The sequence below is a fragment of the Garra rufa genome, chromosome 9 (assembly GCF_049309525.1).
Source record: "Garra rufa chromosome 9, GarRuf1.0, whole genome shotgun sequence".
In the NCBI taxonomy this organism is placed as follows: domain Eukaryota; kingdom Metazoa; phylum Chordata; class Actinopteri; order Cypriniformes; family Cyprinidae; genus Garra; species Garra rufa.
Genome location: NC_133369.1, coordinates 4793006 through 4810463, shown reverse-complemented (window position 1 = coordinate 4810463; position 17458 = coordinate 4793006). Strand labels below are relative to the sequence as shown.

Genomic DNA, 17458 nt, shown 5'->3' with positions numbered 1-17458 from the left:
CAGTCCGACTGACTGGCTAGTACAGCCCAAAACATGACAATAATTGACCATTTTCCGCAGCGATAATCATCAAAATATGCTAGATTTGTTTGGTTCAGTGGCATTGTTTACGTTCAGTGCTGCTAATATGGCTGACTGACGACGTGTCATGAAAACACTATTTAAATCTGCTTAATAGTGTTGCCTGTGGTGTTTTCCCTCCAAAATGATGTCACTTCCTAGAACAACTGTTTTTTGTTAATTAAAGGAATTGTACAGAATCCTAGCAGGATGGAAGGTGATATTGATGACAGTGATCTATACCAATTAAAACAATAATTTATTTTAAGCATTTAAATACTAGGAATATTTAATTAGAATGTTTTTGCCATTCCGACCGATTAGCACAGCCCAAAACATGAAAATAATTGACCATTTTCAGCAGTGATAATCATCAAAATATGCAAGTTTTGTTTGGTTCAGTGGCATTGTTTGCATTCAGTACCGCCAATATGGCCGATTGATGACGTGTCTTGAAAACACTATTTAAATCCGCTTAATAGTGTTGCCTGTGGTGTTTTCCCTCTAAAATGATATCACTTCCTAGAACAACTGTTTTTTTGTTAAAGAACTTTTGCAGAATCCTAGCAGGATGGAAGGTGATTTTGATGACAGTGACCTACACCAAATAAAACAATGTTTTATTTTAAGCATCTAAATACTATGAATATTTTATAAACAAAAAACTCCCAGTCTGACTGATTAGTACAGCCCAGAACATGACAAAAATTGACCATTTTTAGCAGCAATTATCTTCAAAATATGCAAGTTTAATTCAGTTAAGTGGTTTTGTGTGCATTTAGTGCAGTAACACAGTAGTGTTACTTTTTTTTTTTTTTTACACCAGTAGTGTTACTCATGGTGCTTTCCCTCCAAAATGATGTCACTTCCTGGAGGGTGTGTTTTTTGCTAATTAAAGGCATTGTACAGAATACTAGCAGGATGGAAGGTGATATTGATGACTGTGACCTTTTACCGTTTAATTTCAAGCATTTAAGTACTAAGAATATTTCTGAATAAATTACCTTTTTGTTTTAGAAGTTGAGGATATGGCAAAAACAGTAACATCAATTCAAACCAAAGCAGCAACATGCATTTGTAACTAATCCAGTTTTCGTCGTCCAAAATTGTGAGATGAATATTTTATCTAGGCTACTGAGTCACAAAAAATGTACCGCACTTTAGGAATGACCCAGTAAATCATGTGCGTTATTTCTAAACACTTCTCTGCTAAGTTTCCCCACGCAAATCACCTCTCCCAGTAGAGAACATAAACCACTAATGTGCATGTCCACGCAAACACCTTTCCTCCAGTACTGCAGTGCACTGTGCGTGCTATAAATCACCTTATATTATCATAGCGCTCTTACAGGCTCCGCCCCTCCCTGCACACGATTGGCCGAATCTCCTCCTTGGTGCCCGGCCCACTTCCTTGCCGCTCGCTGATTGGCGGAGGAGATTCTCCTTGAGCTGTCAATCAGACGCTTCTTTCGTGCTCCGCTCTGAAGCGATGCACAGTGATTCTGATTCACTGAACAGATCGTTAGAGCACACAACATCCCACTAAACCATCTCAACTGTCGCTTTTCTATTTTTCTGTGGATGCCCTTGTAGTCAAGAAAAAAATCTGAGGAGGTATACATAATATTTTTTCCGCGCAAGGATTTATTTCTGTATTCCCTGGCACTCCAAACGCCAACAGATTGTGTTTGGTCTCCTTGCAAAGGGTCACTTGGGAAAATCGACCCGTCTTGTGGCACTCCTGACACACTTGGAAGATTTGTAGACTGCGGACGTTTCGTGAAATAGGACACACGGACGGACAACTGCGGTTTATGCGTGTTCCCGTTCGTAGAAGATAAAAAACGGACTGTTGCTGCAAGAACTGACACAGAGAAATAACAAACAATCAACTCAAAACATGAGCTGCGCAATGTTGCGACACGCGCTCGCTTTGCTCTTGGCGTTGCTGTGGAAAGGTAAGTTGCAATTCTTAAAGCATTCTTCTGTTGAGAACATGTTCCTCACTCGTTCCTTGCTTCATTCTTTGCTGGGACCTGGAGTGGAATACTAATGCGGCTCCGGGGGTCTACCTGCCAATGAATCATGTGTGTGTGATCAAATCATAGGGACAAGTGCGCTCCACAACACACGAGTTCTGCATATCAACACTTAAGGGGGAAAAAGACGGCTTTCCTCGTCTCTATCTCTGTGTAACAAGTCAGTGGATGCCTTTACAGATATTGACACCAGTGTTGTTTTTTCTTGCGACCGACATTGATATGTTGGGTTTTTTAGGTGTCCGATATTAACCAATATGCAAAACAGCTGTTTAACATATTTATTTATGTATATATATAAAAAAACACCAATTATTTTTCATTAACAATTGTGTTAATATATCAATTTTAATTGTTATTATTTTTTATTTATTTATTTATATGCATGTGCATATAATTGTTAATTATACTGTATTCATGAAATGGGTTTTTATATTTATTATATTTTGATTTATATAATTATAATTATATGAGCTGAGCACAGTTGTTTTGCATAGGGGTGTAATGCTGTTATTGGTTGCTATACTTTAGAGATCCAGCAGGTGGCGTTTATCACTAGTCCCGATATTCATAAACGGATAATTGTTGGTTTCATTTTTAAATATCTGATATGCAGTATGCATATAATCACAACTAAGTAAGCGTTAGACTGGTGACTCATCGTAAATATTTGGCTATTGTTGTTGGTGTATTATATTGTCATATTCATGGTCTTTTTGTTATATACATATATTAAATATAATATTAATTGTTCTTTTAAGTATATATTTATAGTTTCATCATTTTAATGTTGAGCAGACAGTGGTGTAACAGTATTGTTGGTGGTTGTTAGTGGCTTTTCTTTAGAGATCCAGCTGGTTTACATTATCGTTAGATCCCGATATTCATAAACCGATAATGGTCAATTTTATATATAAATATCTGATATGCAGTATGCATATAATCATAACTAAATAGCCATTAGATTGACTCATTATGAATTTTTTTTTATTGCTGTTGTGGTTTTGGCTGTTGTTGTTATATCATCACATTCATGGTGTTTATATTAGCATATATTATATTAACATTAATGAATTAAGTGTATTAACTTATATTTATAGTTTTATCATTTTAATGTTAAGCAGACAGTGGTGTTATGGTTTTGTTGGTGGTGTTAATTTAGAGATCCACCAGGTGGCATTTATCAGTAGACCCCGATATATTTATAAACCGATAACGTTATTTTTATTTCAAAATGTCTGATTTACAATATGCATATAATCATAACTAAATAACCATTAGACTGGTGACTCATCCTGAATATTTTATTATTGCTGTTGTTATGTTAAATTGTCATATTCATGGTCTTTATATTAGCATATATATATTCATATTAATTGTTGTTTTAAGTCTATATTTATAGTTTTATAATTTTAATGTTAAGCAGACAGCGGTGTAGAGGTTTTGTTGGTGGCATTTCTTTAGAGGACCAGCATGTGGCATTTATCGGTAGAACCGATATTCAGAAGCCGATAATGATATATTTATTTTTAAATATCTGATTTCCAATATGCATATATTAATAATTCAATAATCATGAAACTAGTGACTCATCACAAATATTTCATTATTGCTGTTGTGGTTCTTGCTGCTGTTGTTGCTGTATATTAAATCGGCATTATCATTATCGGCATTATCGGTAGACCCCGATATTCAGAAACCGATAATTTTATTTTTAAATGTCTGATTTACAATATGCATATAATCATAACTAAATACCATTAGAATGGTCACTCATCATGGATGTTTTATTATTGCTATTGTGTTTCTTGCTGTTGTTGCTGCTGTATATTATATCGGTATAGTCGTTTGTTATTATATTAGCATATATTAACATTAATTGTGATTTTAAGTTTATATTTATAGTTTTATAATTTTAATGTTCAACAGACAGTGGTAAAATTAGTGGATTTTCTTTGGAGAGCCAGCAGGTGGCATTTATCAGTTCAACCGATATTCAGAAACCGATAATGGTTATTTTTGCTTTCAAGTGACTCATGTCCAATATGCAAAACATATTAATAATTAAATATTATTAGGTCATTATGAATATTTTATTTAATTATATTGCAATATAGTTATTTTATGATGTATTGGCATTTTTAATTGTATATTTATCATTTTATCATTTTAATGCAGACGGCCTGATATTAATTTCAAACCGATTGTTTGTGAATATCAGTCACACTGATTATCTACATGCAATTACTTGCCTCTGATTCTCTTTGAAATGGATGATGCAAAGTGCTTAATATATTTTCAGAAAATGGTGATATGTGAACCTGATATGAAATGTTGTATTGCTGCAGCTTTGACACTAGCTGTTGAGAAAAGTGCTGTGTGATTTGCGTTTGACACCTACTCCAAGCTCTCATCTTTGTGATCGTTCTGAGACCGTCATACTTGGTGAAATGGTTAATATCAGAAAGATGAAGAAAACCAGATACCGCTGGGTGATTCGTATGGGTTTGGAGTACTATTGTTGTATTATTGATCTGTCAGAGAACGCATGGGGCATCAGGGAGGGAATAATAGCTCTCGGTGTGCTGTGAATGGATGAATACTTGCTTTGAAATGATGTTTGAATCCACTTTTTGAGCCCTTTACCATGATGAACACAAATTTAATCATTCTTGCCCTGTGGGGGGAGTTTTTTTTCCATGCAGGCGCCCAATCTCTGACAGAGAATTCCATGTGTAAAACATCTCTCGTGCCCCTTGCATGCACAAAAATGCACTTCGGTGTATGCATCCCACCTATTAGAGCCTGCATAAATCGTCTGTTAATCAGAATAGATTTTCATTATTTGACGCCAGTCCTGCTGATGCACAGATCAAAGTGAGATTAAATGAACAGCCCATGCAAACATGAAAATTCTGTTGTTATTTATTTAGAAGTGGCTTTATTTGTGCATGCAAATTTCTCCTGTGTTCCTTAGAAACAAAAAAAATATAATGACAGACTTTTCCTCTTTGGTCAAACTGTTCTTTTTCCTCGCAAAATGGATATGTTGAAGGACATGCGACATTGTGCGAGCGAAGAGCATGTTTTAATTTTCATGTCAGCGTGTGTTTTGGACGGTGGGAGGGGTGTAAACTAGACACCCTGAGAGTTTGTTCTCCCTCAGACTCAACAGTGCTGATGATGTTTGCTCTGGGGAAAATCTGTCTGAAACTCATTATGGTTTTTTCTCACAATTCAGCAGTTCTGCACAAGGGAAATTGATTCAGGCGTCTGATAATTTGATATGTAGTGACCACATAATTTACACTCGCTCACAGTTGCTGGCCTTTCCAACATCGATTATTATTTTTTTTTCTCCATCCATCCATCCAAGTTTGAAGTGCAGAATCTGATTAAGCAAAATATATTTTAACTTGAGTAACTTTGTCAGCTGGCCACTCCTAAAAAAATGCTTGTCTTTTGAATAAAATCCAAAGTGGCTGCCAATAAAAAGCATCTGCCAAATGCATAAATATTTATTTTAATGCCTTCAACCTCATAAAATATTTTTAGATCACCCGTAACGAATTGGCGTCTCTTTAAAAATACTAAAACACTTTTTTTTAACCTCACACATAAGAGTTTCCTATTAGACAGATGTCACTGAAATAGGTGTCCTGACACATCACACCCGTCTTTGTGAAAGAATTAGGCTTTGCAAAAATGTGCACTTTTTATGTAATAAAAAAAATCAGCCAACATGGTAAAAAATGTGTTGAATGTGTTTTACAAGGAAAGACTATTTCAGTATACATCTGAAATACATAAATGTTACTAGCAAAATCTGAGTGAAAGCTGTTTGAAAGCAATTCCTACATCTGATTTCTTCAATAAATTGCACATATTTCCAACTACTTGTCAATAATTTTGGGTTTTAGAGAAGTAAATACTCTGATATTGCACATAAAATGCCATATAAAACCATTTTTGGTACCGAAAAGAACCTTTTTCTGCTATAAAGAACTTTTTGTGCAATTGAAAGATTCCATGGATGTTAAAAGTTCTTAATGGAGCCATAAATGGAATCTTGAAAAAAAATAAAGGTTCTTAATTGACATTGATGGTTTCATAATGAACCTTTAAAGGAGAAGTTCACTTGCAGAACAAAGATTTACAGATAATTTAATCACCCCCTTTTTATCCAAGATGCCATGAAGAAATTGTTTTTTGAGGAAAAAAATTTCAAGATTTTCTCTCTATATAGTGGACTTCTATAGTTCCTGTGAGTTTGAACTTCCAAAATGCAGTTTTAATGCAGCTTCAAAGGGCTCTAAATGATCCCAGTCGAGGAAGAAGGGTCTTATCTAGCGAAAATATCTGATTTTCTTCTCCAACTTCAAAATCACCCTATACTCTTAAAAATAAAGGTGCTTTAAAAGGTTTTTCACATCGATGCCACTTTGGTTCCACAAAAAAACATTCACTCAAAGATTCTTTAAAGAACCATTTCTTTCTTAACTTTTTATAATCCGAAGAACCTTCTTTCACCACAAAGAACCTTTTGTGAAACAGAAAGGTTCTTCAGATGTTAAAGGTTCTTTATGGAACCATTTAGACAAAAAGAGATCTTCTGACGTTCTTGATTCTTTATTTTTACCTCACTGTTTTACCTTTTTTCGTAAAGGGCAGTTGATTTTATTTTTTATTTTTTTTTGGATGTTCACTTTGTGAACAGTACTTCTGCAGCAATGTAGGAAGATTTTGAAGTTAGAGGAGAAAATGAGATTTCCAACATACCCTAACTGTCTTGAACCTTAAAAAGTATAAAATTGCCAATCGTTTAGAGCCCTTTGAAGCTGCATTTAAACTGCATTTTGGAAGTTCAAACTCAGGGCACCATAGAGGTTTATGATATAGAGAGAAAATCCTGAAATGATTTCCTCAAAAAACATAATGTCTTATTGACTGAAGAGAGAAAGATATGAACCTTTTGAATGACACGGGGGTGAGTAAATTATCTGTAAATTTACTAACTCTTTAACAACAGTCTTTTCATAGGACAAAAGGTTCTTTAGAGTGTAAAAGAGAAAAGATAAAATGGTTCTTTTAAGAACTGTTCACTTGAAAGGTTAATTGAGGAACCAAAGTTGGTTCTTCTATGGAGTTTATCAGTTTCGAGAAGTACTGATCCCATCCTTGCACCTCGGTGCCAACCACGGTACTTTTATGCAAATGACTGAAGAATGCAAAAGACTCATTAGTCTCTACATCAAAGGCAGAGGGGTTCCTGTTCTGGAAATGTGTTTAGTTCCATTAGCTCATTCTTTCCTCAACATCACCAGGACTTATTCGACAACGCCGCAGTGGGGTTGTGGGCAGCACACCAGTAGCTGGAAGATTTCTGGTTCTCTGCCCCGGTTTTGTACCCTTGAGCAGGTCACGTGACCCACACTTTAGTACAACATGCATCACCGTTTCCCCTTGACCCAACACGGATGCCCTGAAATGACAGAGGCATGCTTAGCGGCCTTTATGTAATCGAATTAAAACGGTGTGTGGCCTTGACTGACCTAGGCGAGTCAGAAAGTTAACAAAATATCAAAGATGAGAGTTTTCCTGCATCTGTTATTATTCCACGACGAGTCATGACTTGGTATCTGTTTAATTGTCTTTTCAAGAGTAATTGCTTTAAATGGGGAGAGAGGGAGAGATTGCATTTGTTCTGTTTGTCTTGCAGGGCATATTTTGCTTCAACATTTTGTTTTCACGGTGAATACTAATCACACTGCAACACAATAAGTCCCTGCAGGGTATCTGAGGGCGCTTTCACACGAGAACTTTTGCTGCAGACTCAAGTCTGGTTTGACGTCAGTCCTCGGTTTGTTTGGTTTGTATGGCTCATGTGGACTTACTGAAGCAAGTATTAATGATGTAGAATTTGCCTGTGGTGGCGTGATGCATTTTGCATTGTCTTCACATTTCTTCACATATATATATATATATGTGAATATATATAACATAACACATAATTTCTCTACTTATAACTAATCCACATTTGCAACCTAACCGTACAGATATTTTCTTAATAATACAATTAAATAAAAAAGCATCACCAAAGCATGCAACTTGTCTTTGAAAAGCTCCAAATTGCTTTAGATAAAAGCATCTGCCAAATGCATAAATGCATGTGTGTGTTAAAACATATATAAAATACACACACACATACATGTATGGCTTCACTCTACTTTTTAGGACATCACACATAAAATTTCACTGCTACTTTTATTACTTAATCCACATTTGCAAACTTAAGTTGCTGACATTTTCTTGGAATAAAAATTGTTTACGCTCTCAAGCATCATTAAAGCATGCAATTTGTCTTTAAAGTATGCTTGTCTTTGAACACACTTTAAATTGCTTTATATAAAAGCATCTGCCGAATGCATAAATGTAATTTTTTTTTACCGCCAACCATATAAAACTTACAGATATTTTCTTGGAACATAAGTTATTTAAGCTCCAAAGCATCTGGCAAATGCATAGGTTTTATTTATTTATTTATTTTACCACCAACCTTATAAAATACTTTTAGATCATCTATAATGAACTGGTTTCTATTAAAAAGTATTACCTCTTTTTTTTTGACATCACATACAATTTCATTACCGCTTTAATTCCTAATCCACATTTGCAAACTTATCTTGGAATAAAAGTTATTTAAGCTTCCAAGCATCACAAACCATGCATCTTGTCTTTGTATAATGAATTGGCTTCTCTTTAAACAATATTAACTTCTTTTTGGACATCACACATAAATTTTCACTGCTACTTTTATTACTGATCCACATTTACAAACCTAAGGTGCTGACATTTTCTTGGAATAAAAGTTGTTTATGCGTCATTAATGCAATTTGTCTTTAAAGTATGCTTGTGTTTGAACAAATTATATAAAATGCTTTATATAAAAGCATCTGCCAAATCATAAATGTGTTTTATAATTTCTCTACTATTTTTATAACTAATCTACATATTTTAACTTTAACTTACAAATATTTTCTTAGAATAAAAGTTAAGCCCCCAAGCAAAGTTTATTTTATTTTTATTTTATTTTATTTTATTTTATTTTATTTTATTTTTATTTTATTTTATTTTATTTTATTTTATTTTATTTTATTTTATTTTATTTTATTTTATTTTATTTTATTTTATTTTATTTTATTTTATTTTATTTTATTTTATTTTATTTTATTTTATTTTACCACCAACCTTATAAAATATTTTTAGATCACCTATAATACATTTGTAACTTTTTTTTGGACATCACAAATAAAATGTTGATAATGCTTTTATTACAAATCCACATTTGCAAACTTAAATTACAGATATTTTCTTGGAATAAAATTTATTTAAGCGTCCAAGCATCACAAAAAATGCATCTTGTCTTTGAAAAACTTTTTAGATAAAAACTATCTGGCAAATGCATACATTAAATTTATTTATTTAATTTACCACCAACCTTATAAAATACTTTTAAATAAGCTATATTGAATTGGCTTCTTTTTAAAAAGTATTAACTTTTTTTTGGACATCAAATATAAAATTTCACTACTGCTTTTATTACAAATGCACATTTGCAACCCAAAATTACAGATATTTTCTTGGAATAAAACTTATTTGTCTTTGAAAATCTCTTTAGATAAAAGCATCTGGCTAATGTATATATTTTATTTATTTATTTATATATTTATTTATTATAACTACTGCTTTTATTCCTAATCCACACACTTAAATTACAGAAATTTGGAATAAATCCTTTTCAGCTCTCAAGCATCACGAAGTATGCATCTTGTCTTTGAAAAACTCTTTAGATAAAAGCATCAGGCAAATGCATAAATGTTTTATTTATGTATGTAAGCAAGTCTGAATTTATTTATTTAACTACCAACCTTATAAAATATTTTTAGCTCACTTAGAATTGCTTCTCTTTAAAATTATTAATCACACACAATTTCACCACTGCTTTTATTCCTAATCCACATTTGCAGCCTTAAATTACATTTATTTATTTATTTTACTATTAACCTTATAAAATATTTATAGATCACCAAAAATGAACTGGCTTATTTTTAAAAATATTAACTTTTTTTGGACATCACACATTTAACTACTGCTTTTATTCCTAATCCACATTTGCAACCTTAAATTATTATTACTATTATTATTTCAGCTCTCAAGCATCACAAAGTATGCATCTTGTCTTTTGAAAAACTGTTTAGAGAAAAGGATCAGGCAAATGCATAAATTTTTGATTTATGTATGTATCCATGTCCATATTTATTTAACTACCAACCTTATACATTTTTTTTTTAGCTCACTTAGAATTGCTTCTCTTTAAAATTATTAGCCACACAAAATTTCACTACTGCTTTTATTCCTTATCCACATTTGCAACCTTAAGTTACTTTCTTGGAATAAAACTTATTTACACTTCCAAGCATCAATAAAGCATGCAACTTGTCCTTAAAGTATGCTAAACTCCAAATTGCTTTGGATTAGAGCATCTGCCAAATGCATAATTGCATTTTTCTTTTTCTTTTTTGGAACATCCAAAAATGAAAAACATTTAATTTCCCTACTACTTTATTGCTAATCCACATTTGCAACCTTAAGGATCATGGCATAAAAGTTATTTAGACTCCTAAGCATCACCAAAGCATGCAACTTTCCAAAATCACCTGTTGAAAGCAAACTTGAGCACAAAAGGCAGAGATCATGTGTTGGCAGGCAGCGGGGAGCAGGTGAACGGCTTGTTCAGTAGATCATAACCAATTCTGAACGTTAATGCGGTACACGTTGGGGCAAGTGGGTCAAAGCGATGGTTTGTGTTCGTTTGTCTCCCCCTTTGCAGGACCAAGATGGTTGGCTGGCAGAGAAAGCGCAATGAAATCCATCCTCTGCCAGCCGAAACAGATGCCCCGTCTTTCAAAACTGGCTCCTATCTTTTTCCATGTGCAGCTCTCCAGGCTTGGCCCTGCTTAGATTCTGTGGCTCTGTGTCTTTTCTGGATCTGTCTGTCTTTGTTGTTGCCGACTCGAAGTCCATCAGACCTGGCCTGCGCGTTTAGTGGGAAGGAGTCGTTGACGTAATCGCATGGACAGGGTGGGCTGATGCGATCGCGTTGGGCTTCGAGCCTGAAGTTGCTTATTACACCTGTTGGAAACGCCGCTGACAGATGGTGCTTTTTTTTGGCGATCTGGACTTTTTAAAATGTGTCGCTAAGGCAATCAAGCCGTAGAGGATTTGTAAACATTTTCCCCACAGATACTAAACCATTTAGCATGTTATTTCAGAGCGAAACCCTGCATTTTATTCACAAGCTGCCCGCAGTCCAACTCAACCAGATGCTAAATGTGCTGCAATGGCGTTTCGCTGAGCATTTGATTTAAGCCATTATACTTTTCAGCTCTCCTTTTTATGCAAATGAGCTGTATAGAATGTGTTTTATTCACTAAAGTGCTATTTGCATGCACACATTGACTGCATTCAAGCCTGAGATCTTCTTACATATCCGTTTTTGTTGTTTCAACATTTCTCTTCTTGTTTTTATCATTGTCATCTTTAAATAAAGTAAATTCAACTGTGAGTGCCACCTAGTCAATTAATGCAGTCAAATGCTTGAAATATGCACAAAACCCCTGATAACTAAAGCATGCATTAAACAAAATTGTATTATGTTTAACTATTCAGCACAAACACGCCTCCTTTTTATGCAAATGAGCTGTATAGAATGTGTTTTATTTATTAAAGTGCCATTTGCATGCGCACATTGACTACGTTCAAGCCTGAGATCTTCTTACATATATCATTTATTGTTTTTCATTATTTCTCTACTTTTTATCATTATCTTCAAGTATAGTAAATTCAACTGTGAGAGCACCACCTAGTAGAGATACCTAGTTAATTAATGCAGTCAAATGCTTGAAATATGTGTAAAAACCTTGGCAATAACTTGAAGCATGCAGTAAAACTACATTTTATTATGACTAACTATTCTTTTTAGCACAAACACGCCTCTTTTTTATGCAAATGAGCTGTATAGAATGTGTTTTATTCACTAAAGTGCTGTTTGCATGCACACGTTGACTGCATTCAAGCCTGAGATCTTCTTACATATATCCATTTTTGTTGTTTCAACATTTCTCTTCTTGTTTTTATCATTGTCTTCTTCTTTAAATAAAGTAAATTCAACTGTGAGTGCCACCTAGTCAATTAATGCAGTCAAATGCTTGAAATATGCACAAAAACCCTAACAATATCTGAAGCATGCATTAAACTAAAATTTATTATGTGTAACTATTCAGCACAAAGACGCCTGTATAGAATGTTTTATTTATTAAAGTGCTATTTGCATGTGCACATTGACTACGTTCAAGGCTGAGATCTTCTTACATATAACATTTTTTGTTTTTCATTATTTCTCTACTTTTTATCATTATCTTCAAGTATAGTAAATTCAACTGTGAGAGCACCACCTAGTAGAGATACCTAGGTAATTAATGCAGTCAAATGCTTGAAATATGTGTAAAAACCTTGGCAATAACTAGAAGCATGCAGTAAAACAAAATTTTATTATGACTAACTATTCTTTTTAGCACAAACACGCCTCTTTTTATGCAAATGAGCTGTATAGAATGTGTTTTATTCACTAAAGTGCTGTTTGCATGCGCACATTGACTACGTTCAAGCCTGAGATCTTCTTACATATATCCATTTTTGTTTTTCATTATTTCTCTACTTTTTATCGTTATCTTCTTTAAGTATAGTAAATTCAACTGTGAGTGCCACCTAGTTAATTAATGCAGTCAAATGCTTGAAATATGTGTAAAAACCTTGGCAATAACTAGAAGCATGCAGTAAAACAAAATTTTATTATGACTAACTATTCTTTTTAGCACAAACACGCCTCTTTTTATGCAAATGAGCTGTATAGAATGTGTTTTATTCACTAAAGTGCTGTTTGCATGCGCACATTGACTACGTTCAAGCCTGAGATCTTCTTACATATATCATTTTTTGTTTTTCATTATTTCTCTACTTTTTATCGTTATCTTCTTTAAGTATAGTAAATTCAACTGTGAGCGCCACCTAGTTAATTAATGCAGTCAAATGCTTGAAATATGTGCAAAACCTTGACAATAACTTGAAGCATGCAGTAAAACAAAATTTTATTACGACTAACTATTCTTTTTAGCACAAACACGCCTCCTTTTTATGCAAATGAGCTGCACACATTAACTACATTCAAGCCTGAGATCTTCTTACATATATCAGTTTTTGTTTTTTCAACATTTCTCTTCTTGTTTTTATCATCGTCACCTTCTTTAAAGTAACTTCAACTGTGTCACCTAGTCAATTAATGCAGTCAAGTGCTTGAAATATGCACACAAACCCTGACAATAACTGAAGCATGCAGTAAACTAAATTTTATTATGTCCAATTATTCTTTTTTAGCAAAAACACGCCTCCTTTTTATGCAAATGAGCTGTATAGAATGCGTTTTATTCGCTGAAGTGCTATTTGCATCAGAGTATGTGAGCGGAGTGGAGCGGCAACAATTTCCCCTCCGCGCTCAGTGCATTTAATAATCGCTCCTCTCCAGCTCCACTCCGGGTTCACAATTTTCCGCTCCCGCTCCACTCCTCGCTCACTGATATCAGAAACACCGCTCCGCCTTCGCTCCGCGTCAAAACATTCAGAAATAGCCTTATGTTTTAAATGTAACGGTCCTGTTCATAACACATATTAAAACAACAGGAGAGTTTGGAATAGTGTGCAAACTTTGTACCTACCACATACCAAGCTAATAACATTGTCAGCATTAAAAGAGTATAACTACTGCTTTATGCAGTGCAAAGTTTGTAATGAAAATAACTACATTTTCGTCAGTTATTTTACATATGGATCGCTGCATTTCTTACAGATTTCTGATAATTCGAAATCGGATACCATTACATTTGTTTTAATGCATTATTGTCACAGCGATTGCATGTGAATAAGTGCTGCACATGTTTAAATGAGGCTTTCACCTGAATATATTCAGTATCTAGAAGGAACAAACTAAATCCTTGTGAACTATAATTTACCGCTCATGTCCATTCACATTATTTCTGATTTGAGTGATCCATCTCTATCAAGCTAAATATGTTTAACATGTGAATGCCTGCTTATTATGCAGTTATATTACGGACCGTTGGCATGAATTGTACTTATGATGGAGCGATGGTGGAGCGCACTTGGAGCGAGTGAAAACCACGACGCTCCGACTTTTCAAAAATCCGCTCCTCCCTCCATTCAAAATCACACCGCTCCACTCCGCGCTCCGCTCGCACTCCGCTCCGCTCACATACTCTGATTTGCATGCGCACATTGACTACGTTCAAGCCTGAGATCTTCTTACATATCCATTTTTTTATTTATCATTTCTCTATTTTTCATCATTGTTATCTTCTTTAGATATAGTAAATTCAACTGTGAGCGCCACCTAGTGGAGCCACCTAGTCAATTAATGCAGTTAAATGCTTGAAATATGCTCAAAAACCCTGATTATAGCTAAAGCATGCAGTAAACTACATTTTATTATGACTAACTATTCTTTTCAGTACAAACACGCCTCCTTTCTATGCAAATATGGCTTATAGAATAAGTAATAAAATACTTATATTGATCTATATCTATATCTATATCTATATCTATATCTATATCTGCTCTATATAATAAATAAAAGTTGGTATATTTGTGTACTTTTTTGTGATTTGTCCCACAAAGTTGCATCATTTTGGCATCAATTCAGTGCAAAACTCCACATCTTATTTAAGAACCGGCCACAAGTTCAGCTAAATGCACCAAAAAAAGTGTTTTCCGTGAGCATTGTTTGTTATAATTTCACTATTGCCTTGTGCAATTGATTTTCATTAAATAGAGATGTTTGCGTGCATTTTTTAGTGACCGTTCAAATATTTTCCTAAAAGAAACACAGTGAGGCACGTTAATTCAGTGCTAAACTCTCATTATTAATGAATAGTTGGGCGTTGTGACAGTTTAAATGAAGTCATTCATCATTTCAGAGTGAATATGCCTGCTTTCTATGCAAATGCATCTAATAAAATCCTTTTTATTTACTTTGCTTATTTAACATTAAACAATACTGTAAACACACAACTGTAAATTTATGTAATTTTTTTTGTAATCATGTAACCATTTTCTGTAAAGAAACCCTGTTATTTTAGTGCAAAACCCAAGTTGTATTTAAGGACCGAATGCAATCCAGCAAAAACAAATGCTAAATACAGTACGCTGGATTAGCATTGAGCCGGGAGTATTTTAAATTGCACATGAGGCTTGTTATAAATTCACAAAACACTATTTGGAGCACTATTTGCCTAGTGCAATTGAATTTCATTAAAAAGAGATGTTTGTGTGCATTTTCTAGTGATCATGACAGCGCTAATTCATCAAATGATTGAGAAGAGTGGCGTATATCCAGACGCCTGTCGCTGATGAACACCCTTTTAGCATTTTAAAGAGATGCTTCAGGTGCCTCGCTGCAAAAAATATTTTCTTACTCAATACTCTCGTCTTGTTTTCCAGTACAAATACCAAACATTATTAACCCTTATGTTGTGTTTCACTCAGGAGAGGTTTTTCTTTTTCCCAAAGGTGCTATTGCATTGTATACTGACTTTGAACACAGGTTTTTTTGATAATTTTAGTACTTTTTTTTTTTTCGGCGTTATGACAAATGGTTTTCCCGGTCAAAAAAGACTGGCCTACAAACCTTTTTTTGTGAACATTGCCAAAATTATCCACAAATAATGCTTTTTTCACTTAATAACTAAGGTGCATAAGCTCAGATCAATGAGGCCTATGATCAATTGGTTTCAAAAAGAAACATAAAGCCAGTGCTAATTGAAAGAAAACAAGCTGATAAAAAGATTGAATCAAAGGTTTAGTGATAATAAAGCATAACGAGAGATTTACAAGCAATTTTTGACTAGGATGTTTAGCACAGAGCAGGAATTAAACCAAAATATATTTACTCCAAAAGAAAAATTACTTGTTTTCTTAAAAATCTATCAAAATGAAGTGAGTTTATGCTCGAAATGAGAAAAAATACCTGCCCATGGGGTAAGAAAAAAAGCTTAATTTAAATGGGAAACAAGATTATTTTTCTTAACCTATTGGTTGTTCGTATTTATTTATTTATTTATTTTTTGGATTTTGTCCCCACTTTTGTACAATTGCGGTGTACATTTTATAAATGTTCTCAGTTTTTTAGAGTGAATATTGCCAAACTTATCCACAAATTATGGTTTTTATTCACTCAAAAACTGAGGTGCATGAGTTAAAATCAATGAAGCCTATGACTAGTCAGTTCCAAAAAGAGACGCAAAATCTGTGCTAACTGAAAGAAAACAAGTTGACAAAAAGACTGAATCCAGTATTTGGTGATCGCATAATGAGAGATTTACTAGGATTTTTTTGATCTGCAGCACCAAATTAGGTAAAGGATTTTCAGCACAGAACAAGAGTTAAAGCAAAATATATTTACTTCAAAAGCAAAATGACTTGTTTTCTCAAAAGAATCAATCAAAATTAAGTGAGTTTATGCTTAAACTTACAAAAAATTATGATATTATGAATTGATGATATCACAGAGTTATACGACTTAGTACAAGCTAATTAGTTCCCAATCAATGAGCTTGCAGCCTTACATTTAAATGGCTGGTAGAATTCACTTGGGCATTTCGCAACGCGCTTTCAGAGTTCCTCTGAAACCCTCCACCTTCCCCAGCACCACCTGTATAGATCTGCTATGGGTTATTTTATGCTATTTGTGCAGCAGCAGCATGTCTTAAATACTCACAGCACCGTATCGCCATATGCTTTGGCAGTAGCAAGTTCCTGTTGAGAAGAATTGGATAAATTTTGAGAAGGGAAAAAATGTATACTGTACTTTCTAGAATTAGGGGTTCAGGAGTTATTACCATTTTATTGTTGAATATTTGAACTAGTGGTAGCGCTAAACAGTTGGTCCTAGAGACCCCAAAGTTGGACAGATCACTATTCATGGCCATCACTACAAGTGTGCCAAATTTCATCATTTTCTTATGTTCAGTTCATTGGGCTGCCATAGACTCCCATTGGATGAAAATAATGAGAAAACATACAGATACAATACTAATAATTTGTCTACGATCAATCAGTTCCAAAAATAAATACAAAACCTGTGCTAAGTGAAAGAAAACAAGATCAAATGCTAAATTTAGTGATAATATATTATAATGAGAGATTTACAAGCAATCAGCAACACAAAATTA

General features: G+C 33.9%; 1 protein-coding gene across 1 annotated transcript in view; it reads left to right on the top strand.

The window, feature by feature from the left end:
- The first annotated feature begins 1617 nt into the window (after nucleotides 1-1617).
- LOC141342499 (igLON family member 5-like) overlaps nucleotides 1618-17458 on the top strand; it is a 233104-nt gene continuing 217263 nt past the window's right edge. Inside the window, exon 1 of the mRNA XM_073846958.1 lies at nucleotides 1618-2018. Within this exon, the coding sequence (XP_073703059.1) occupies nucleotides 1961-2018 (58 nt within the window). The 5' untranslated portion in view covers nucleotides 1618-1960. The remainder of the gene's footprint in view (nucleotides 2019-17458) is intronic.